At 36.9% G+C, this 26,388-nt stretch overlaps 1 protein-coding gene across 1 annotated transcript in view; it reads right to left on the bottom strand.

Moving 5' to 3' along the window:
• Positions 1–1,124: 1,124 nt before the first annotated feature.
• Positions 1,125–26,388, bottom strand: part of LOC126775252 (TWiK family of potassium channels protein 7-like) — a 54,424-nt gene continuing 29,160 nt past the window's right edge. The window contains exons 2-3 of the mRNA XM_050497054.1: positions 2,610–3,270; positions 1,125–2,283 (exon numbers count right to left, since the gene is read on the bottom strand). Coding sequence (XP_050353011.1) covers positions 1,544–2,283; positions 2,610–3,153 — 1,284 coding nt within the window. The 5' untranslated portion in view covers positions 3,154–3,270 and the 3' untranslated portion in view covers positions 1,125–1,543. The remainder of the gene's footprint in view (positions 2,284–2,609; positions 3,271–26,388) is intronic.

The raw sequence follows: 26,388 nt of genomic DNA, 5'->3' as shown, positions 1-26,388 counted from the left end.
TTTTCCTTCAGTGTATCGAAAATTACATTATAATTATGTTATATAATTTATTTATGTTTTATTTATTTATAGTGAGTATGCGGACTGGCTAGTGATCACAGTCGATTGGGATTGGCGCTGTATTGCTTTGGGTGCGTGGTGACCACTTACTATCAGGAAACTCCTTTACCAGTCAGCCTTTCTATTTTATTAAAAACAAAAGAGAAATGTTAAGAATTATTTTTTCTTGTTCCTTCTAAGTGTCGTTAAGATTGTTTTGCTTCTACACATAATTTTTATATTTCATTCTGTCATAAAATATAGACGGAATGGGTCGATCATTACGGTTCACCAAATTGTGATCTTATCAGTGTACGAAAATATCGCGACGAATACTAAATTGTTTTTCACCAAGAAGTCCTGCAATACCGTCATGCAAGAGAGAAGACCTTAGCTCAGCAGGGGGACATATTAAAAAGTCTTCAAAGTTTCTACCAAATTCACATTATCATGGGCATTATTTGTAAGTATCCTTAGACAGTGGAATTATAGAATAAATATCACAATCAAAATAAGTCTGTGTAAAGTTAAACAATGAGTAAGTTGAGTAAGTATTGTCTTCCCATAGCTGCAGCGCCACACTCGGTCGGAGCATATCTTGAGTTTCCAGTTAGCCGTCCTCCAGCCACCGCAAGCTGATTAATATCGTCTCTGTAAATTAGGTTGGAGTTCTGTTTGTGTAACACCGTCTTTGATCTTTACCCATGTACAATACATACATATCAGTACAAGTACGTCAATAAAATGTTTAATTAAAATATGTAAAAAAGCCACGATCTATTATTAGCTGGATGTTGTTTGATTAAAAAAAACCTCGAAAATTTGCTCGTGTTTCTGGTACCTGCTTGTGTTCATTACATGGTACAGTCATGAATTTATTTCGGTATGAAAATACATATGTAAATATTAATATATATAATGAAAAACTATTAATATTCTTAATATTTAATACTTTTTGTTTGCGTAATTAAGAAACCTTACAAACAAACTACTTTGGGATGTATGTAAAAAAAATAAAAATATAAATGTTAATTGTAAAACTTTAAGTTTATTATAATATAACAAATCTTGTCGAAATCAACAGACCTATGGTTAGTTCGTCGGCGCCATGACGTCACATAAACACATCATCGGCGAGTGCGCGACCCTCAGCCAACACGTCGGCGTTCTCGTCCTCGAAAGTTACCATTTTATCGCGGCGAGCACGCGCGCGATCTCCCAGCGCGTTGACACCGACCGCCACCAGCTCGCTAGCACCTACACCTGTGCAGCTCAGATTAAACTCGCTCAAGCTGCGCGGCACGAAATACTCCACGCATCTTTCCGCGTGACCTGCAGAGCGGCGAGCCGGGATATTTCTTTGGAAACTCTCCTCGCCGTATGCCGATGACTTTCTTCGCGGTAAGCTATTGAACTTAGTCGGGTTCGAACTATCAATCTTGAAGCTTACTTGCGCCCGCTTCTCGTGGCAGTTTATAGACGGCACTTCGGCCGTCTCTCTGTGTCAGGATACGACAGCCATGGAAATATTTTCATCGCATTTTTCTACACTATGCACTGCACGAGTTTTTGAGTTTCCTGTACAGAGGGCGGTAAAGCCGCGGAGAGCCGAGCTCATGTCCTCTTGAATAAGATTAAAACACATAGCTACCACTACTATACCCACTAGAATATATATACAACAAACGCCTATGGCGATGTCCTCCGCCTTCGCTGACACGGTGCTTGCGTATGACCCGGGCCTTAAATGTCCAAAACCTATCGTCGCGAGACTTGAAAAGGAAAAATAGCATCCGTCTATTAAGTTCCATCTTTCAGTGGTATGAAATAAGAACGTGCCAATAGCTATATACAGAATGATTAAAAGTAAACTAAGTACGATTGGCACTCGCGTGTGGTCCCGGCACGTCCAATGATAACCTCCATTTAAACTGTCGAGATTTAAAGCGGCTTGAAATGGCGTTCGCTTTTGACGATCATAAAGTTTTTCTTTTTTATCACAATCGACAAATTGCTTGCACTCGACGCCAGGCAGAGAGTACCTGCTCAGGCAATCTGCTTTTGAATGAAAGTCACCACTTTTAAGGCGCGCTGGGCAAAGTTTTGAGTAGAGAGCGCGGAAATTCCTCGCTAGCGCCTCGCCGATAGTCGATAAGTACAGCATTATTAGTGGTATGCCCACACATGCATACAGTATCGCCACAACCTTGCCTATTGATGATTTTGGAGTTACGCTTCCATGACCTGAAACAAACGTACCTGTTATTTTTATTTTCGAAGAAATGTTTCATAAGGTTTTCATTTTGGTGTTCGTGACAATACAGCACTGAAACAATAATGTTTTACAATAATCGCGGCCCAATAAAAGCTTCATGTTAAAAAGTTATTTGATTATTTGTTAATATTACTGTGTGCAAGTACCGAATATAAATTAGTTATTGAGTACAGATTTACATATTATATATTAATATTGAAATTTTGTTCAACAGAGTAAACACAAATTCAGATATAATATTATTATAAGATATAATACTATTACCTAACATAATATATTTATTTGGAGTACTCACCAATTGTTGTGATCAAAGTTAGTGCGTAAAGAAAACTGCCAGCAAAAGTCCAGCGATAGTCGATGGCGTCATAGTGGGTCGAGATACTAGGGGTGTCTCCAGTCTGCATCGATTTCATTAGAACTCTTTGGAAGTCCATTAACTCTTTAGCGGCTAGCTTTGTCCAATTTTCTTTATAAAGTATGTTTAGGTCTTCTGTTATAGACCAGAGGCGTTCGACAGTTCTCGAACGGAGGTCGCCACTCTGCGACTGACTTAAATTCGGTTTTGATGCTGCGACTGATGTCTCTTGTGGTAAAGAGTTGCCTTCTATAGCAAGAAATAGAAACCCTCCGAGCAAGTTGTAGGTCAGAACTAGGAAGCATATCGCTAGACATGTGAGTGGTGAAGCGCGCCTTTTGTGAGCGCATCTGCAGCAAAACAGCGTCGAGTCTTCTCGACGTGAGATAAAACAGCAGTTGGGTTCATCGATTATGGACGGTTCGTTTTTTCGCAGAGCACGCTTGGACGAGTCCCGGCTGCCGTCCTCTACCATGTTGATCATTCGCTCATAGCTTACCGCACTTTGTACTTCTTGTGATGTATTCGCTTCTTCGTTCTCAACATTCTAGATTAAATACTAATCGTTACTCGTTGGAAGTGGGAGCTGCTTGAAGGTCATCTGTAACAATGAAAATAATTTAGTGATTACTTCTCTGTTAATACGGAATAGTATTTGTTTATTGGCACCTAAATCAAATTACTTTTATTCATATAAACCTTCATAAATACTTTAAATCACCAAACGAATTATATTAAATAAATGATTATGATTTTGAAGTATTTATTTATATGTCGGAGGTCATAGTAGAATTTAGAAATCATTTTGGAACGGCTCGATGGTGAATTAATACTCGAAATGGAAGACAGAGCAGTTTTAGCGACAGAACAAAGAACCATTACATACCCTCTACCGAGATCATCACGTTTATTACGCTGTTAAACTGTAATTACGCAACTTAAACTATACAGCTGTTCTATTATTTCGGATATCGCTAGGATATTGATATTGCTAGGAAGATGGAACCACTGTTTAATATTGTTATTGATTTAATAAGCAATTACTACAAAAAGTTTGTATAATTTGCATTAAATGTAAATTAAAAAAATATTACGTTGTCTTATCAAAATGAAATATGTACAGTGTTTTTTTATATAAATTAAAACGTCAAGTAAATATTTGAAACAAGCTTGATTACAATTCTCTCGTGTAAAAACAAAAGCGAATTCCCCAAAAATCCTAAAATAGTATCGATAAAACAAAAACAAACCCGAATTGGAAACCGTTGATGCAAAAAGTTATGTCTCCGAGGAGTGTATTCTCGACTTCATAAGCGATACACGTAGTCAGGAGCAAATCGAAACTTACATTATAAATCGTTGTTGTTCCGCATCATTGTACGAGTACTAGTTCACGTTGTAAGCAGCTGTGACAAACATTTTAATAATGCACATGCCTCATATGGGGTAACTGAGAAGAAAATATTTATAGAGCTCCGAAGATTTATGAAAGAGGAGTACTGAAATAAAGATTTAAAAACTTCACTATATGTATAGAATTACACCATCATGCGTATTATACGCATAGATTATGTTACAGAAGCTGGAGCTGGAAGGAGCGATTTTGAATCATTCAGCAATATAGTTATAGTTTTAGTTGTTCTTTTATTTAAATAACTGTGGGCAATCAAAAATAAAAGTAAATATACAAACAAGCACACTGGTGCTCTTTCTCTACGGAGATTTAATAAAAATTAAAATAATTAGTTTGAGAATATTAGAGTAAATTAGCTCTGCCTTCAAGTATACTCACACAAGCTACCAGATTTTGCTCAGAGATTCATAAAGTTGTGTCCCTCGTGATATTCCAAGCGGTTGAAAATAAGTTAAGCTTTGGTAATATTTTAAAATATAAATACGATTTGTTAAATATATTTAACTTTACTTTTATCTTATCTGTACTCTCTATGTACTGGATAAATCAAAGACAACTCTATTGGTTTAATTTGTATTTATAATTCATCTCATGATCGACGATGGAGAGAAATATCACGAATATCGATTGAAAATCTGCACATGTGTAAATAATTACCAACCTGCATTAGAACAGCGTGGGAGACCAAGACCCAAACCTTCAACTCGAATGGATAGGAGGCTTAGCCCAGCGAGATGACATTTTAACAGGCTGTTATGTTACTTTAATTTTTATTAACCTTTAACTCTTTCATTATATTCAACAATAAATTTATAAAATTTATATTTAATTTCAAAGAGGATGACAATCTTATTGAAGCGAACAAGCTTTGGGCGACTGAACTAGGAAAAGCAATTAAGAGGAATTAGTGGGCAGTGGAGTATGAACGATTGCTTGTAACGAAGTTGTGGGGGCGATCTGCCCCCCTCCCCGCAAACTTGACAGTACTCGTAACTACATGAATATGTATTAAGAAGTAAACTTGTGTGAACTTTAGGTATGGCTGAATCTTTACTAAATCTACTTAGTGGTAGTTTTCGTGTCCGAAATTATCTATACCTGATATAGCATGCTAATACATCTAAGTATCCTACTTAGATGTATGATTATTTGTGTTACATAAGCATTTTATCAGCAATTATGAGGTGTGAAATCGCTCGTCCTTGTAAATAGCACTTAATCTGACATTTTAACCAACTTATCATATCACCTGTCCACCGTGCAACATTAATTTTGGCCAGCCAGTCCTATATCTACATGCTGTTGAAATAAATTTTAATCAATCTTATAACATAATCTCTTTATATATTATATTATGACAGATATATGATATTATAAGCCGAGATGGCCCAGTGGTAAGAACGTGAATCTTAACGGATGGTCGTGGGCTCAAGCCCGGACAAGCACCACTGAATTTTCATGTGCTTAATTTGTGATTATATTAGGTCCTTACATATGAAATTGGCGTTTTGTACGGGAGGAATATAAAGTCATTTTTTTTTGTAAAATATATTTAATTAATCAATGTATGCACCATTGTTATCTATGCACTTTTGCCATGTCATAGGTAGTTCATTGATCCCTTTACCTAAAAAAACCATGGGGGCGAGAATAAACTCTTTGAAGGCGGTTTGGACTGCCGCATCGGAGTTGAATTTTTTTCTTTGTAAGAAGTTGTCCAAGTTCCGGAAAAAAATGGTAATCTATTGAAGCAAGGTCCGGGGAGTACGGAGGATATCGCAGACATTCCAATTGTAGCTCATCTAACTTAGTAGTTGTTTGTTTTGCAGTGTGTGGTTTTGCGTTATCGTGAAGCTGCAGTGGCCTAGAGCGATTGACCAATCTCGGTTATTTAGCAGCTAGTTCTTCCTTCATGGTTTACAGTTGCTGACAATAGATATCTGCCGTAATCGCTTGGCCAGATTTTAGAAAGCTGTAGTAAACGACACCGGCGCTAGTCCACCAAACACTCACAAGTAACTTTGTCTGAGTCAATTTTCGTTTAGGGCAGAATTTGGCTGGGTCTCCAGGGTTCAGCCATTGCGACGAGAGCTTCCGATTATCGTACAGTATCCACTTTTTATCACAAGTAATGATTTGATTTAAAATCTCTTCATTATTGTGTCGGTTTTCTCATCTCATCTCCCCTCATGATTCGCGCAACTAAACCACGGCCCCTAGTCCCCGGCAGCCCTGCTATTCCTAGCCTTGGTAACAGCTGTGGTAACGGCGGGGCAGGGGGTGCTAAGAATCCCCGGCAGATTTCGTGTTACCAACACCGACGACCTCTGGCCCTGGCAACATATAACACGCGTACACTGCGGACCGACGAGAAGATCATCGAACTGGAGGAAGAATTGAGCAGGTTACACTGGGATATCGTCGGATTATCCGAAGTCCGAAGACAGGGGGAGGATACGATGATCCTGAAATCCGGTAACCTTCTCTATTTCCGAGAGGGCGATCAACTGTCTCAAGGTGGTGTCGGGTTCATAGTCCACAAGTACCTCGTTAACAACGTTGTGAAAATCGAGAGTGTGTCGGCTAGGGTGGCGTACCTTATACTCAGAATCACCAAGCGGTATTCTTTGAAGGTCATACAGGTATACGCGCCGACTTCGACACACTCCGACGATGAGGTTGAGGTCATGTATGAGGATTTATCTAAAGCCATACATACCAACAAGACTCATTTCACTGTTGTAATGGGGGACTTCAACGCGAAGCTGGGCAAACGATTCGGTGATGAGTTAAAGGTGGGACCTCATGGAATTGGAGACCGCAACACTCGGGGCCAGATGTTGGCCGACTTTATGGAGAAGGAGGGACTCTTTATGATGAACTCCTTTTTCAAGAAGCCAGGTCAGCGTAAATGGACCTGGGTGAGCCCTGATGGGAAAACCAAGAATGAGATAGACTTCATCTTGTCGACGAGAAGACAAATATTTAATGACGTCTCCGTGATCAATGCAGTCAAAACTGGGAGCGATCACAGACTCGTAAGAGGCTCGTTAAATATCAATGTTAAACTCCAGAGGTCCCGACTGATGAAGTCTACGCTCCGACCATCACCTCTTCAAATCCGAAATCCCGAAGCCTTTCAGCTCGAACTCCAAAACCGTTTCGATTGCCTAGCAGACTGCGAGGAAGTGGACACATACAACGACAGGCTTGTGGAAACTGTCCGTACGGCTGGGTCTAAGACCTTCAAGACCAGCCGTACAAAAGGAACCAAAAAGATCTCTGCCTCTACCCTACGGCTTATAGAGGAAAGACGGAAAATGATTCTGACGTCCCCAGCTGATGCTGCCGGCTATCGGCTGATCAACAGACGGATTTCAAAGTCTCTAACTCGCGACACTCGCCAAATTAATACAATGCGCATTAAAGAGGCCATCGAGCGGAACAAAGGCTCTAAAGTGTTCGCCAGAGATCTTTCTGTTGGTCAGAGTCAACTGACAAGGCTGAAAACTGAGGATGGCAGAATAGTCACGTCAAGATCTGAGCTGTTGGAAGAGGTTGAGAAGTTCTACGGTCAGCTGTACACGACAGCTCAATCACCTGTCAGTAGTCATGCTGCAGATCCCAGAGCAAGACTAACCCGACACTACACTGAAGATTTTCAGGACGTCAGTCTTTTCGAGATTAGAATGGCTCTCGGACAACTCAAAAACAACAAGGCACCTGGTGATGATGGTATTACAGCCGAGCTTCTGAGGGCGGGTGGTACACCGATCCTCAGGGCTCTTCAGAGGCTTTTTAACTCCGTCATTGCCAAAGGTCAAACGCCAAAAGCATGGCACAGAAGTGTGGTGGTACTTTTCTTTAAGAAGGGTGATAAAACCCTTCTGAAGAATTACAGGCCCATCTCACTGCTGAGTCATGTTTACAAGTTGTTTTCGAGAGTCATTACGAATCGTCTCGAGCAAAGGCTTGACGACTTCCAGCCACCCGAACAAGCCGGATTCCGGAAAGGCTTTAGCACCATAGACCACATACATACGCTGCGGCAAGTTATACAGAAGACTGAGGAGTATAACCAGCCACTTTGCTTAGCGTTTGTGGACTATGAGAAAGCCTTTGATTCGATCGAAACCTGGGCCGTGCTGAATTCTCTTCAAAGGTGCCAAATTGATTATCGGTATATCAGGGTGTTAAAGTGCTTGTACGAGAACGCCACCATGTCGATCCGACTCCAGGATCAGAACTCAAAACCTATCCAACTGCAGAGAGGTGTAAGACAGGGAGACGTGATATCTCCGAAACTGTTTACCGCTGCATTGGAAGATGTTTTCAAGCTTCTGGACTGGAACGGACTTGGCATCAATATTAACGGCGAGTACATCACTCATCTTCGATTTGCCGATGACATTGTAATTATGGCTGAGACCTTGGAAGACCTCGGCACTATGCTCGATGACCTCAGCAGGGTTTCCCAACAAGTGGGTCTAAAAATGAACATGGACAAGACGAAAATCATGTCGAACATCCATGTTGCACCCACTCAAGTCAAGGTTGGAAATTCTGCACTCGAAGTTGTAGACAACTATGTCTACCTAGGTCAGACCATCCAACTAGGTAGGTCCAACTTCGAGAAAGAGGTCAATCGTCGAATTCAACTCGGCTGGGCAGCGTTCGGGAAGCTACACGATATCTTCTCATCCCAAATACCGCAGTGTCTCAAGTCGAAAGTCTTCGACCAGTGTGTGTTGCCAGTGATGACTTATGGATCAGAGACGTGGTCGCTCACAATGGGCCTCATAAGAAGGCTCAAGGTCACTCAAAGGGCAATGGAGAGGGCTATGCTCGGAGTTTCTCTGCGAGATCGAATCAGAAATGATGAAATCCGCAGGCGAACCAAAGTAACCGACATAGCCCGAAGAATTGCTAAATTGAAGTGGCAGTGGGCGGGGCACATTGCTCGCAGAACCGACGGCCGCTGGGGCAGAAAGGTTCTCGAGTGGCGACCACGAACCGGAAGACGCAGCGTGGGCAGGCCCCCTACAAGGTGGACCGACGACTTAGAACGAGTCGCGGGAAGCCGTTGGATGCGGGCAGCGCAAGATCGGCCAACGTGGAAATCCTTGGGGGAGGCCTTTGTCCAGCAGTGGACGTCTTTCGGCTGATGATTGTTGTTGTGTCGGTTGAGCAAAGTAACACAGCAGTCGACGCGTGTTTGCAAGTTCGATTCACTCAATTCATGAGGTACCCATCGTTCAAGTTTTTTTACTTTCCCGATTTGCTTCAAGTGGATTAATACAGTTTTATCTCTTACCCCGAAGCCTGCAGCTATCTTTGAAGTGCTTTGTGATGGATACGTACTCGTAAATACACCGATATTTCATGTTTTCCATTGTGCGGTAATAAGCGACGCCAAAGAAAAAATAATGAGGAAAAAACAAATAAATAACTGTTTTCAAAATTCAAACGTACCAGCTAAATGAATTTATAAATATGAATTTGGAATTTTTAACCAAAGAGGAGATATTTCAGATCAAAGTGGTCAGCACGACAAAACGCTAATTTCATATGTAAGGACCTGATAATTCATCTCGTGATATACGGTGACGGAAAACATCGTGAGAAAACCTACCTGTGTCTAATTTCAGTGAAATTCTACCACATGTGTATTCCACCAACCAGAATTGGAGCATCGTGGGACATTCACAGGCTGTTACTGTTACATTAATATATTATGATGAGAGATTTCTCTCAATCTACGATCAGAAAAGTTTTATGATGAATAGATTTCATTTCTTACGAACCGATTGCCTAATACGTAAGGGTGGCGGGGGTGGCTTAATTTTAAATAAATAAATATATAATAAAATGACAAACGTGTCCTCGTTCTAAAATGACAACCTACAAGCAGGAAATTGGGTCACTATTTTAAACTTATGAGACACTGACAGACGCGACGAAAATAACACAGAGTTGTAGACACGTAATTTAATATTGATGAAGTATTCAAGGCAATGTAAGCTGCAGAATGTTAATGTACACTCGGTTCTGAAAACAGTAGTTGTTCACATGTTTCAGCTTTCAGCGCGTCTATTCAGTGACGTATAGTTGAAAGGCGGCGCCTTCGGGCAAATAATCAAAGATGAAAAGGTTTCCTTCGGAAGCGTGTCACGCTTTCTTCTGTATTTTTACTAACTAGAATACTAATAACTGAACTTTCTTGTCTTAATTTTACGACTGAATGAGACTAAACTGAGTGTTCTAATTTACTTCAATATATAAGAAATAGACAGTTTCCTTATCGAATCATTTTATAGTAAATTGTAACACAAAAACCTAAATCTAATAAAGATTATAAATAATTGTAATTATTTACTAACGTGGTCAAAGCCGAGATGGCTTAGTGGTTAAAACGCGTGAATCTTAACTGATGATCGTGGGTTCAAACCCGGGCAATCACCACTGAATTTTCATGTGCTTAATTTGTGTTATAATTCATCTCGTGCTTGACGGTGAAGGAAAACATCGTGAAGAAACCTACATGTGTCTAATTTCATTGAAATTCTGCCACATGTGTATTCTACAAACCCGCATTGGACCAGCGTGGTGGAATAAGCTCCAAACCTTCTCCTTAAAAGGAAGAGGAGGCCTTAGCCCAGCAGTGGGAAATTAACAGGCTGTTACTCTACTAACGTGGTCATTGATTCAAGACGGACAAAAGCTACGGACACATTTTTTGGAATATAGGTAATATATTAAATAATATATTAAATTATGTTTTCTTGATTTAAAAAATTAAATTTATATTAAATTAAATTATATAAATGAATTATATAATTTCATGCACCTATTAAATATAAAAAATGTCTTGTTTTGTAATTACTTATGATTAATTTATAAATGGAAACTGTTTTGGTTTATGAATTGTTTTATATTTTTTATTTTATTGTAATTATTTCACTGTTTGTTTCCTGTACACTAAATAAATAAAATAAATAAATATTATATTAAATGCCTTGTTGGTCTAGTGGCTAGCTGATTTGGCCGTAGATCGTCAGGCAATAGGTTGAAATCCCGTTTCGTGATTATGATGAATGATTAGAATGACCGCGGTGACTGAAATCGGGTTTGCCTTAAAACCATCGTTCATGAAGCCGAGGTCTCAGAGAAATGCATTTGTTCAGCCGTTTTTACGGTGAACACTTCTAAAACTATAACGGGCTGACGAAATTGATTTAAAAACTGGTAGATCAGTTATAATATTAACTAATTATTAGTTTTACAATTAAGTTTTTATAGAGGGAAACATTGTGTCTTATCATTGACCTGTGATTGAACTTAAACTTTGCTTTATAAAAATAAAGCTTAAATTATTTTAGACAGCTTGGGTTTTAAGCGGTATTTTATCGAATCTTTGAGAACTTGAGCGTACCGACGTGTCTCTTAATTTACTGTCAATCGTTTTTCGTAAATACAGTGGGGGATATGTGGGACTCACCTAATCTCTAGCTAAAAACCAGCGGTACTCCGTCTCTTCGGGGACAGCACGAAATTACTTGCGTATACTACTATGTTATATATTTTGTCCCTTGTCCTCTTGTCTTTAACTGCCTCGTTGGTCTAACGGCTTGATATAAGACCTCATACCCGGAGGTCCTGTGTTCAGTTCCCAGGTTGGGCCAGTTAAAAATTATTGGATTTTTCTGTTAGAAAAATTCTCAGAAGCAGCCCGGAGTCTGAAAGTTGGAAGTGTGTACGCCCCCGTGCCTCGGAAAGCACGTAAAGCCGTTGGTCCTGCGCCTGAACTCTTTCCGGTTGTGTGGGATTGCCGTCCCATCGGATTATAAGAGTTAGGGAATTGAGTGCACCTGTGTTTGCGCCCACACTTGTGCACTATAATATCTACTGAGTAATTGGCTAATCTCTCTTGAGATCGGCCGCTGTGGCCGAAATGGCTCTGTAGGACATTATTATAATATCTTGTCCCTGTAGTTACACTGGCTCACTCACCTTCAAACACAACAGTACTTAGTATTGCTGTTTGGCGGTAAAATAGGTTCTGAGTGTTGGTACTTACTTATGTACTTACATTTGGTGATACAGCGTAGATTCAAAATATTCTGATATAAGAAATTTATTATATTTGTAATATTAATGATGTTTAAATCTTAAGTACGTTCGCGGAAGTAGTCTTAGTAATGAGACTGCAATAACGACGACCGCGCACTTGTATAACGGAGGAGTGTTTCCTCAGCCCTCGAGTTGTACTGCGCTCGTGTTTCAAATTCTTATAAATTATCCGCGAAAGTGGTTTGCTTTGTACTTAAATATTACATTCCTTTTACCGCGGCCTTGAACTGGATGATACAACCTATTTCGTTTGACGCCGTCTATTATTAATTGTATTTTAATCAAGAGTTAAAGAGAAAATTCGTGAGTCTGGCCAAATAATAAAAACTTCATGAACAAAATTACTATTATCTACTGAATTATCAAAAAGAAATAAAATTAAGCAACGGGCCGGAAATATCCCACGGCTGGGCAAAGAGCTCTGAAAAAGAAGACCACGTATTCCAACATAGTGCTCCAGTGCGGGTCCAGCTTGTCACAGATTTTTATACGTCACATGCAGGCTTATTTACGATGTCTCCTTTGGCGGTTGTACACAAGATGGATTATAAATTCAAATTAAGTACATCGTCAGTGGTCCCTAGCCATATTTGAACAAATAATGCTCGATTGAGATCGTACACCGTTGTATGGACTGAAGCACCTCGGCTTCAAAATAAGTAAATACATAAATATTTCATAAAATAATAATATCTAAAGGTATTTGTAGTGCACTCAGTACACGTACACGTTGTGTACGTTCAATTTGAGTCCGTCCTTCAAAGCTATAATGGAAGCGGGATGGATGTGAGGAACCGAGTTAGCGTGGAAGTAATGGATAGTGGCTATTAAAGTGCAGTCAAAGGCGAATGTTTCTGAACACGGGACATTTGAACACGAAGTCGCCGTCGTCGGGCACTCGCAAGCGAACGGGAGGTGTAACGGTGCTTTGAGAAACTCCTGCAACAAGTTTTGCTGAACTACCTCCCTGTATTGCTCTCTATTATGTAAATAGAGACATATAGGTTTGTGGAGCAATTTAATTTACTTGAGTATCTTATCATTGGAAATTAAAACAAATACTTTATTTTGGACAGTACGCCTTAGAAAGAATATAAGAATTTATGTCTTGTTATAAAAATAATTTATAAAATTAATTCTTACATATCTTGCACTAAATATAATGTTTCTTTTGTTTCATACTTAGCTATGTATATACAAATAATAGCATAGAAATCGTGTAATGTTATTATAAACTTTATTTATTTTAATGTTATAACATACAAAAATTTTCAACAGATACGCTATTGAAGTTTTGAAGTAAAAGTATAACAATTGTATAATATTATGCATTGTCATCCTCGTTAACGAATCGAATATTTCAGCGAGGAGTTTAGACGTAACAAGCTATTATTCACTTTGCAAAATATAATAATGTAGAGTTGAATATTAAATAAAGTAACAAATAAAAATGTTATCAAAATATTCGCTACTGTAAAATATAAGGATAGATTGCCTGAGGAAAAAATAAAGGGGAGTTGAACAAAACGAGGCGACCGTTGTCTCCATCGACTGCATTGTTTGCGAGTCCTCGGTCGCATGAAAGATATCGTTATTCTATCTCGAACGCTTTGTCTCAACATCTTCGCGGAACTGTCCTCGAGTGACGCCAGCGCTGCTAGTTTATTGCACTGTCCACCGACAATACGAAATGATGCCGCATAAACTGTGCCAGCGTTCGTGCTTACATTTCGTTTCGTTTGTTCTGTTTTATGACCCACTCATAGTATTACACGAGACTCGACATATTTCATGTTGTAGAAAAGGAAACATTTTGTAAACTTATTCATATTTTCACGTGGCCCAGTTATACTTTTATTTTATCGTTTAAAATTTAAACCTTAAGGTAATATCAGACACATTCACTCTGAAGAAAGAAGTGAATGAATAATTATTTCTGAGCCGAACGCCAATATCCAACATTCTTGTATTGATTCACTAATTAATTCATTTGTCCCTGTTGTTTCATTTCTTGTTTGTCACTTTGAGAGAGTGAACAAAATGAAAGATGAAAAATGAACGAAACTAACATTTGATTCCACTTTAAGATAAATTAATAAAAAAATTATTTACAGAAGTTTTGGATCATTGTTCTTTTTACTTATTTTTTCTAATGAAATTATGTATAGATATGCCGGTGCGCGGTGGTAACTTTAAACATTTTGCTAACACACAGAATCTTTAAAATGTTACAGTGCACATACAAGATCAAAGAATTTATAAAGTAATTAATAAAATCTAGATTATATTATGAGCTCACGTGTTCCCCTCCTTTTACAACCCGGGTTCCTTCAAACGAGGCGTGAAGAGGCATCTTGCGGGCCGGCAAGGCGGTGACGGCTAGTACAGAACATTCTTCCCGACTGTACTGGCCGTCGTCGCGTTTGGACTCTACTACCACCATCCCGGACATATAAAAAAAAAAAGAGCTGTATGTTACTCGTGCGCTTTGCTTGACGTTAATTATAATATGATGTAACATATTTCAGGTTAAAACATAAATTGTTTCTTCTTACACGTAATGTGATTTTGAAATTATTGCCTTGTCTACACCGGTACAGTCTGAATCATACGTCACCGTGTGTCAAGAGTGATCGCTGATCATCATTAACAAAAATTCACGACCTATACTGTCTACAACTATTACACCTTCACTCATGTTCTTCATGCGTGTGCCGACCTCCCGATGAATCTCCCGTGAAGTATTGGAGTAACACCCCTTGTTTTTTACACACTTTAAATAAGACCGCGATTGCACGAAACAAATTTATTTTTATTAAAAAAATATATTGTAACGGGACGCCGGTCGGGACGGATGTGTAACGAGTCGGTCAGCCTTACCCCCGGGGCTGCCAATAGATGTTGCCAATAAATGATTACACAAAACGTACCTTTTATCCTATTTCACTATACAATCGACTTTTACGCAAAATTTTTATTGGAACCCCTAGTCGTTTGAGCAAATTTAAGAAGTAACAAGCTATCTTTTTTAACGTTAGAAAAGGACATATCGTGTCGTAATCAACATTGGTTTGAAATATTAGTTAAATAATTTAATAACTAAATTATATGAGCCAGAAATATACAAAGACTTATCAGACTGTAACTAGAAATTCAATGTCGTCGGCAACTTAATTGATAGCAGTCTATGATCATCTCGGAAATCAAATCTAAATTCGTTGGCCAAGAATTTTTCGAGCTTCTGAGCTTCGATTACTTGTTTGACTTCTAGTGAGAATGTCTCGCCGTATTCATTTGTGACTTTATGGCGTCTTATTGCTTTTTTTATTTTTATGTTTATATTTTTTATTTATAATTAAATTCAAATAATCCAATAAGCGATATAATTCGCTTAGAAGATTATTATTGTTGTTTATTTTAATTAAACTTTTAATTATTTAAATTTGGATTATCTGAATATAAGTATAAATAAAATTTTGAAGTAATTATGTTACAAAATTTTATATTTTTAATACAACATGACATGATTACGATGACCTATTGATCGGAGTAAGTTAATCAAGTAAAAGAGAAAGAGAAGGCTTTATAAACTAAATACTTAACGAATTTAAACGTGATAATAAAGATAATATCGAATCTCATACAACGACGTTCGATTGTTATCTGACTTAATTGCAGATAGTAAGAATGACCCGATTCGATCTCGGGTGCGGGCTCACAAAACCTGATTGAGTTACTCACCAATGCCCTCTTATACTAGAAGAACTAAAGCGATTAATAACTCGTTAATCTGTTAAACTTATCAGATTACAGCGAAGCGAAGCTCTCTCTACCTGCGAGGTGACGCCTTGCTCAGCTAATGATGTTTTTATCGCTTTGAGGTAAGGAAGATAGGAGGAAGGGGACAGGCGAGGAGGAGGGAGGCAACGATTAACCGACAGGTGGACTCGGTCCGGTCCGCCTGAAATTCGGACAGTTTGTTACGCCTAACTTTCTCTCCGCGCCAATTGAATACTAATCAGCCTCGAAAAAAGAAACCAACTGTATATACCAATAACAATATGGCGCGAATTATTTTTTATGAATGAGAAAAAATCGTTTCCAAGTTTTATGAGAAGTAAGCTTTGAATTTATTACGCTTTTAAATTAGTTTCAATCATATTACAATAGAGGAAGAACATTTTTGCCAAAACAATTATGTAGAAGTAATTACACAATAACAATTTCAATACTTATATAGACTAAAACACGACTTATTATTTATAAAAGAAACGTAGCATGTAGTCCCCGCCACCCGGAAATACTATTTAATTCTTTCACCGTAATGTTCCACCAACTACGGCGACTATTATGTTTTGTCTTTCCTGCCTGTAATGATACTAGCTTACTCAGTCTTCAAATCGAAACACCGAAAAAACAATATAAAATATTACTGTTTGCTGATAGAATTACCGAAAACTGGAGGGTACCACCCAGACGACATTACACAACACTATAACACCGCGCGAGTGAACACGCATATTATACACAATTTAACAAAATTACAATATTTATATTATAGAGATCTGCGCATGTACAAGCTTTAATTTCCTATTTTGCTCATATTTCGAATTTTTAGGTTTACTTTTACATTAAGCAACACTTATTATAATGTAATATCGCCGCATTAATTACTAAATTTCAGTATGTTGAGTAAAACGACGTTATAAAATAAAACCGGGCGTTCAAATACGGGCTAAACAACTTAATAAGCATCGCATGCTTATTAAGGTGTTTAGGAGAACATCCCCACGAGCTTTACAAGCTCGTCAGTCCGTTGTAATATTTCAAAGCACCTTATATTGGTAAGGAAAATATTTACATTATATTTTAGCCACATTATTAAAATACATTACATTTTTACAACACAATATTTCTTTTTCTTTTTTTTTCTTTTAAAGTGTATAAATTATATATATTGTGATTTTGTGTATTGAGAATCAATTAATGTTACAGGGAAAGATTGTTTGTTATAGAAACGGGTTATTCGCGCAATCTATTAAGTTCCTGTAAGAAAAAAAATATAGAGATTGAAATATTAACTGCTCCTTCTCAAAATATTTTTTTAAAAGCTTTTACAACAAGATCTTGGAGAACGTTTAAAATTTTAAATTGTAAAATAAAAATAAAGGCTTCTTTTTTTTTTTTTTTGAATATAAATTCATAGAATAACCAGCAATTTCCATGTTTCACGTATGCCGGGCGTCCCTCCGTCGTAAGGCGTCGTAACCGCCACATATTTTTATATGTGATTGTGTTATATTGACATTTTCAAATATACAAATTTTTATTTGTAAGTACGACTGTTGTACTTATGCCAGATATCCTCACGCACCGATAACTTTTCTCGACTAACTACGATAGCGACTAAAGTTGACATTGTCGTTGGTTCATTTAAGAAAATTATGTAATATATAAGATTGGTATACAATGCATTATATTATGTCCAAACTGGAATCTTTTCATATCACTTGATTATTGAATTAATATTGCTTTATAAGAATAAACCAATCGCGCTTAGCGTGTCATGTGGTTGTTTGGATTTAGTCATTGAAACTCGTCCTTCTGAAGACAATTTTCGCCATAAGGGTTTTAGAGCAACGGACTTTTATACATGATAGCCGACGACGGGAGCAGGCTCGCGTGACAGTGCCGTCTATAGAAGACAATGTTCGCTATTTGCTGATGATATCGAAAGAGGTTGTTAAGTAGATGGCGTATAAACACGAAGAAGAAAATCTTGCACGAAAATTCACATTGTCGTTTACGTCTATTTCGTCGTACGTCGAACGTCTACTACGTCCTTGTCTACGTTTTGTTGGAACAACATTGAATATTTAAGGATATTCTTACGTTACGTTACGCGTTTGAGTAAATTGTGTAAAGTACAATCTTAACGATATTCCTTTTGCTTTTTATTCATTAGGATAATGTAAAAAACCTTAACCTGTTAATATTTACATAATTTAGTAATAATGTTAGAGGTCAAATGAGACAACAACACTTTGACATGACATAAACAATGACATATCTATCTAATTTCCACCCTTTTTTATCGCTGGAAAAACGCATTACGCGTTTCCCCCACGGGAACAGTAGGGGCGTATGTGGGGCTCGCCGGTGTCCAAGGCGCCGAGTGCGCTTCGGACATCGGAATACCCACTAAAAAACCAGCGGTACTCTTTCTTAACGAAGAATGCCACGGGATCGCTTGCGCACCGTGAATCTAACCAATATAATCGAAAAATAACCGAATTCAAAACCTCCTACTGCCTTGAAGCTCACTGCAAAATTAATTAAATATCATTTACAAACTACACCTTCCTTAGTGAGTACTGCGCTGAAACTTTTATATTACAGTCCAAGTAATCTTACAAAACTGAGTTTATATTCGGAGAGTATTCAGAAAACATGATTTGAAAATCGACTTAGAAGCATTTACAAGACATATCGTCAAGTCGGAACTACATAAGAGAGCAAGTTTCAATGATTTATTTTAACTTGGAATCTGAGTAATCAGATTCCGATCTTGTGATCGGCAGAGACTTTCTTCATATAAATTTATATTTTTACAAAAAATGTATTTGTGTGAATTAACATTATTTTAATGTATTTATAATATTTGAGATATTCGACCACGTTACTTTTTGTAAAATAGTTGTAATCTAAAACCTCTTGTATATATATATTTTTAAAAATATATATTTTTTTTTCGAGCAACATTTTGTATTATATAAATAATTATTGCAAATTTTAATATTATGCACACAATTTATCACACAAGTGACTTAGTATTTATTTTGTGACTTATTAAGAAGCCTACTACATACATACATACTTATTAATAAGCATTAAAGCCCTTAGTAAATACAAATAAAAATTTAAAATAGTCATAGTGTAGAAGTCAGATATTATAAAACACATAAATTGAAATAACGTTTTTAATTATTTTTAAATTCACCGCAAATATTAAATAACAACTACTTTTCACCTAACGTATTGTTATGTTTAACGTGCTTTACAAACAATGGCCATGTAAAACTCTGCATTAGTATATTCATACTAAAAAAAAATTTCACTGAAATATTTCGCTATTTCTTTGCTTACAACTTCTTGCAATTCATTAGAAAGTTGCCAACATTACACAACATTTAAGCAATTTAAGATAACAACTTTAGGTAATTATAAAGCTTTTGTTTTGTCAGCATAAAAGTTGCCAATTTTCCTTTAGTGCAAACACAACTTTATACATGAAAATATGTACAAATCCGCCAATGACGTAAAAAGTAACGTTTAGCGTGATACGATGTGGATGCGACGAACGACGAGCGACCGCACGAGCGTCGTAGAATTGCAAAGCAGGCATTTACACGGAAGCGGCGCCGCCACGCGTTACTTGCTCGTTAAATCTGTATTAAGCCCGAGTAATGTCGACCGGTTTTGTCGAATATGTATGAAGTTTTTGATATTATAATTGCTCACAGTTTTGCGAGGCGTAATCGCTGTTTTCTAGGATTTGCACATGTTTTGAATTCCATGAAATAAACAAATTTTTAAAGAGAATAAAAACATATTTAAGTAGTTTATACAATAAGCTATGATATATATATAAATATCATGTAAATGTGTGAATATTACATTCAATATTTTAAAATTAGATAAATTTTATTTACACCAAATATAAGAGTTCACGTTATCTTTACACGAAGAAAGTTTTCGTGCCGAGCCAACAACTTACCCATTCCGAACGATAATTTTTCTCTTGTTATCGCATTGGCGCATACGTCCGACTCGCATTAAGCTCTCCGAGGGGGAAACGATTAGTCGGCAGGTGTTCTCGCCGCGGACTCGGCTATTCGTTACCTTACTACGACCTACTCTACTATTACGTACCCGCAATGTAACGGAATCTGTGATTTAGTCTTGCTTCGCAAGCTCTTCCACGGGTGGACATTTTGTATCTACTGTACAAGTATTTCTTGCAGTTTAAAAAAATATCGCCGATTGAGATTGACGTATCCCTATTGGTTTTTGAACTACAAGTACCGTACATAAATAATATCATAAATTGGTTTTGATTTCTTCGAACGATGCGCAGAAGCTTAGTGAAAATTTGCCTGCAAATTATTATTCTGTTACTACGTTGTGGTGTGAAATGGAAAATATTTTAATGTAATGAAGAATGCCTGCACATTTTGTAGTTTGTTATGCACGTTAATAAAATATTTCCACCGAGCTATGCGAAGTATTGTTGGCTGCGCAAAATACCGGCCGCTCTTCCACGTTCTGTATATAATTCTTTGAAAATGTTATTCGTATAGCTTTTGCAAATATATTCATATTTTTTGACGATTGTGGCCTGAGTTTTGCACGACATCGCAGCTTTCTAGAATATTTTATCTTAAATTTATTCAGAGGTTTTGTTGCAAGTCTATAAACGGAACTAGTGCTCGAAAACATTTGATGACAAAAAAAAAATATTTTTTTAATTTATTTTAGGAAGACATACAAAGCAAAAAAGGCTTGAAAGTAATTGTTAACTATTTTCCACAGGCACCTGTAATTTAAAAATATACTTCACTATTTCCGTTCACGTCACGAGATGTAGCTCTTATGCTCCTTGTGCTTATAATCACTCTCACTCACCAATCAAACCTTTTGCTGTTTTGCGGTACAGTTACTAGTAAGTGGTACCCAAGTCCTGAACCGATCAAATTGAAAATGAAATAATAAATAAAATTATAAATTAACATTTATTCATATAATCATAGTTTTTTTTATATAGAATAGGAAGGCGGACGAACATATGGGCCACCAGATGGTAAGTGGTTACCAACGCCCATAGACATTGGTATTGTAAGAAATGTTAACCATCGCTTACATCACCAATGCGCCACCAACCTTGGGAACTAAGACGTATGTCCCTTGTACCTGTAATTAATTAGTATTTTATTAAGTACCTATAATTAATTAGTATTTTACTGGTGGTAGGGCTTTGTGCAAGCTCGTCTGGGTAGGTACCACCCACTCATCAGATATTCTACCGCAAAACAGCAATACTTGATATTGTTGTGTTCCGGTTTGAAGGGTGAGTGAGCCAGTGTAATTACAGGCACAAGGGACATAAAATCTTAGTTCCCAAGGTTGGTGGCGCATTGGATATGTAAGCGATGGTTGACATTTCTTACAATGCCAATGTCTAAGAGCGTTGGTGACCACTTACCATCAGGTGGCCCATATGCTCGTCCGCCTTCCTTTTCTATAAAAAAAAAAAAAAAAAATTTTTATAAAGTGTGTTTAGTGAGTGTGTTTGAGTGTGTGTTGTTAGTTGTCGTCTTTGTTACTTAAAATTGCTTCATACATTTTGAAATTTGGATCTGTAGTTTAGGAGATATTACAAAAAACTGGCTTTGGCAAAAAGTAACATATACTCGTATTACAGCAGTTGTTAGCGATCTCTATGAACTTACGCTCACAAGACGTTGGACCTTTACATACATAGTGTAACAGACTAAAACTATACAAATTATCTGTATATATCTTTTTCATCCCAAAACGTCCCTTCCGTCTCTTAGCAGTTGTTGCAAGTCAGCAGTCATCTCCGTAAAGCGTCGTAGGCGTGTTAACGAGTCGTGAATCGTGGATGTGTGAGCTTATTCGACGCATGTGTGCTATGTGTACACCAGCGCGTATATGTAATATTTACGAGTATGTGTTAACTGACAGAACTTGTCGATGTAAGATGTGTGTGTGAGGGTCGCCTCAGGCAATTTCTCGATGATATCGAAAGCTGTTTAGGAGATAGCTTTTACGCGAAAGAGAAACATAGGCAAGTCTCACCGCTGTTATATATAAGAGAAAGTTTTCTTGGAGCGAGATTCTAACCACTTTGAAGATAGTAAATAAGATAAGCAACTGACCCTATTTTGTATTACAAATCTCACTAAGATACTAGTTTGGATTTTTGACAAACAGTACACAAATATTAAACAATAAGGCAACAGAATATTTTATAACCATATTCCTAATTTTATAGTAAAATATTTCAAACTAAATATCACAGATTACTGTAAATATAAATTTCGGAAACTGTATCATGTCTGCTACGACTATTATAATCTCATAGCGTATGTGCTACATTCGTAAACATTGTACGTGCTACAGCAATAAAAATACCACATACAGCAAATATATGTATTCTTTTTCGTAAAATTATTATAATTTATGCCTCAAGTTTATTTATTTTATTATAATTTATACTTCAAGTCTGTATGAAAAGTTCCAATAAATCGTAATGTATATAAGAATAGAGTGCATTTACCACTTTTATTTACCTTTTATCGTACTGTAAATTCTTGCATCTGTTAAGTTAGCTTAGTATATGTACATCTCTTGTAATATCCTGAACAAATAACAAAAACTTAAATTCAAAGCTAACTCTAGCGACTGAGTAAACAGCTTTGATAAAATAAATGACTCACCTCAAGGTTACCGCTTTGCTTTAACAAAAACAAACATTTGATTATTAGTTTTTACTTCAGCATTTTTAGTGTACACTTAATACCAACAAGAACTGAACTCAATTATAACTCATACAAATAAACAACTAAAAGTTGGCGAGCGTTAATTTTATCTCGCGTCTGCTACTCACTAATTACGTGCAAATGTAAACTGTAAGTTTTGACGTGATGTCAAGAGAGACGGCGAACTTACACAAAGTTGCTTGTTTGAAAAGGTTTCTAGCAAAACATTCAGAGGTATCACTTGTCCTTGCCATGGGAAATACTAACATATATGATTCATGATTAAGTCAAAATTACATTAATGAATTTAGAATTAATATTGTTATAAACTGAAGCGTATATTGTAACCGCATGTCGCGGGAATCGAGGAAAGGATGTAGGTATATACTACTGGTAAAATAAAACTAAAATCAGACTGTGAGAGTGAGTGAGTGCTCCGCATATAGTGATGTATATAATTCTACTTATAATTATATTGAAACGTACACTTACGGCAAGATTAATTAAATTACTTTCATTCTAAAAATAACTTTATTCTAAACGGATTTTATAAGCACTTGAGTATCGTCGTGTCGCAAGATTAATAACGATGGGCGAACACCATCTAGACTAGCCTAGGATACTGATTTCTTAACTTCAGAAACCCACTGAGATCAATTACACAAAGAAGACAACTGGCACGTAACAGGAGAGAAGAAAACCCAAAACAGACATAGACATAGGTCTGCCGATAGAAATAAAATCATGAAACTGTTAAATATATTTGTACAATTTCCACATCTATTTCACTCCAAGTAATAATTCTATCCCTTGTTTTTTTTATAGTATAGGAAGGCTGACGAGCATATAAGCCACCTGGTGGTAAGTGGTCACCAACGCCCATAGACATTTCCTTTGTAAGAAATGTTAACCATCGCTTACATCACCAATGCGCCACCAACCTTGGGAATGTTGACTCAGATGTTATGTCCCTTGTGCCTGTAATTATACTGGATCACTCACCCTTCAAACGGGAATACAATAATACCAAGTACTGTTGTTTTTCGGTAGAATATCTGATGAGTGGGTGGTACCTAAGCAGACGAGCTTACACAAAGCTCTACCACCAGTGAGAGTTATTTATCAAAATACACAGTATGTCGCAAACTCGGTACAATAAAGTAAAGTAAAGTAAGTAACAGCCTGTAAATGTCCCACTGCTGGGCTAAGGCCTCCTCTCCCTTTTTTGAGGAGAAGGTTTGGAGCTTATTCCACCACGCTGCTATAATGCGGGTTGGTGGAATACACATGTGGCAGAATTTCGATGAAATTAGACACATGCAGGTTTCCTCGCGATGTTTCCTTCACCGAAAAGCACGAGATGAATTATAAACAGAAATTAAGCACATGAAAATTTAGAGGTACTTTCTCGGGTTTGAACCCACGTGCATCGGTTAAGATTCACGCGTTCTTATAATGTTATATATATAACATTAACATGTCGGTGACGCGAAGCAACGAATCGCAATAAGAGTAGAAACTAGTGAATTCATTCATATGTATAATTTACCTGCAAATAATAATACCGACTGAAAATTATTATTCATATTTTTCAGTAGGTGTGGTCGGTGCCTTAGCGAGACAAGACAGATTTTACTTTTAGTAATCAAATTTGTGACACGACAGTTTGATAAATATGTTTTTTTAATCGATATATTATATTTATATATTGTATATAATGTAAAACAATCGGGATTGTAGCGGGGTCTACCGTAATAGAAAACAGCTATAATCAAAATCGGTAAAGCCGTTTTAGAGAAATCCGTAAACATAAAAACCTAAACAAACAAAAACATATGCAGTAAAAAAAACAATCATTAATAAGCTCTCCTAATAAATACGATACTATGATTATTAGGGAAAGCACGAGCGTTTGCTAAAAGCATTTTAAATAAACTAAAAATAAATATTAACGAAGCCATTTTCTGTAAGATGAGTCAGCGTTATGTAACGTACACAGTTTTAGCAAATGTATAAGCTCGACTAAAGTTTTACTTAAGTTGTTCCGAATACCAACAACGTTGTAACGTTTTTGTCATCAAATAGCTTTTATTTGTTTTTTGAAATAATATTTCATGAACTGTAAACTCATTTTAGATTTTGTTTCTTTAAGATTCAGTTTTTTTTTTAGTTTTAGCAACAATCAATTATTTTTTCGCTCAGTCTGACTCGCGCAGACTGCAACTGATTTGAAATATAATCGGTCCTTAAGGTTTATTAGTCATTCTGAGTGTCAGTCAGCAACAACAACAGCCGCACATGAGTAAGAATCCGATAAGACGGCAATCTGATTCTACTGAAAAGATATCAAGCCAGACAAGTGCCTGCTAAGGCCCGGAAAAGCAACACTGCCAAATTCCTAGCTCCACGTTGCTACGGAAAAAAAGACTGACCGAAAACCTCAATAACTTATTGTTAGCGCGTAACGGATGCATTTCTATAAGGCGATTACTCGTAAGTTAAAAAATGGCTTGAAATTTAATGTAGTTATACATATTAATTTGATAACATAACAATGTTCTCAATGATTACAACCTCTACTTTTGGGATATTCACTCAGCGTCATTATCGATGCTAATATTGGAAGATGATATTTGTAACCGTGAAGCGAACAATGGAATAGTCGGTTCATTGGTTTCGGATGACGACGGACTAATTCCGACTCCTTTTGAGCCGTGAAACAAAACATTTCATTAGGATTTGTGTTTATGTTTTATTTTATAGAATAAAATACTTTCTTAATACAAGCTCTTACAAATACTTTTAAACGACATCTTACGAAACAAATCACAACATGTAAACCTATTTACTACCACTACTTTATCACCCCTTAGGAATCTAAATTCTACCAAAAAGAGATAAGAAAAAATTTTGTTTGTATATATATATTGTCACGGGGTTCTTGTGTGTAAGAGGTTCGTTCCACCAAGACCGTTACATTAATAAAACTCGTCATAAACATTATAAATTTTACAACATAACAAAAATCAGGGGGTGGGCCGTTGACAGTATCTGGTCAATTAAGTTAACATTAATACAATAAAATATTATAAGTTAGTTGTAGGTGAGTTGGCATTGGTTACAGGATTTGCAGGATAGTGCAAACCCTGTACGCAGTGTCACAATGAGTGAGCAAATAAATAAAAGCAGTACGAAGCAGCAAAAGCACCAGCAGCAACAGCAGGTGACTGGACAAGCAGCCTCTCCTTCATAAAACAGAAGAGCCTCCAACAGCTCCAAATCCACCGAATAATATTATATTACTTTGTAATGCAATATACAAAGTATATATAAAATTTAAGAAAAATAAACACTCTCTGTGAACAAAACAACTTATTACCTATCTTGCATACATACTAAGAAAGTCCTAAGAATGCCCTAGACACAGGTACAAAGAAAAATAAGTTATTGAAACCAAGTAATAACCTAGACAATTGAGGTTATTAAAGTGTCAAAACGTGGAAAATTATTGCTTAATTAGCAATAAAATAATATTCGAAAGCAAGAACTATATTTAAATTAATGAAACAAAGCTTTTAAGCGATTGGAATCACATTAGGATTCGACCCAGGTC

Source organism: Nymphalis io, chromosome 18 (assembly GCF_905147045.1).
Source record: "Nymphalis io chromosome 18, ilAglIoxx1.1, whole genome shotgun sequence".
Lineage (NCBI taxonomy): Eukaryota > Metazoa > Arthropoda > Insecta > Lepidoptera > Nymphalidae > Nymphalis > Nymphalis io.
Note: the sequence above shows the minus strand (reverse complement) of the source record. Positions and strands in the feature narration are given on the sequence as shown.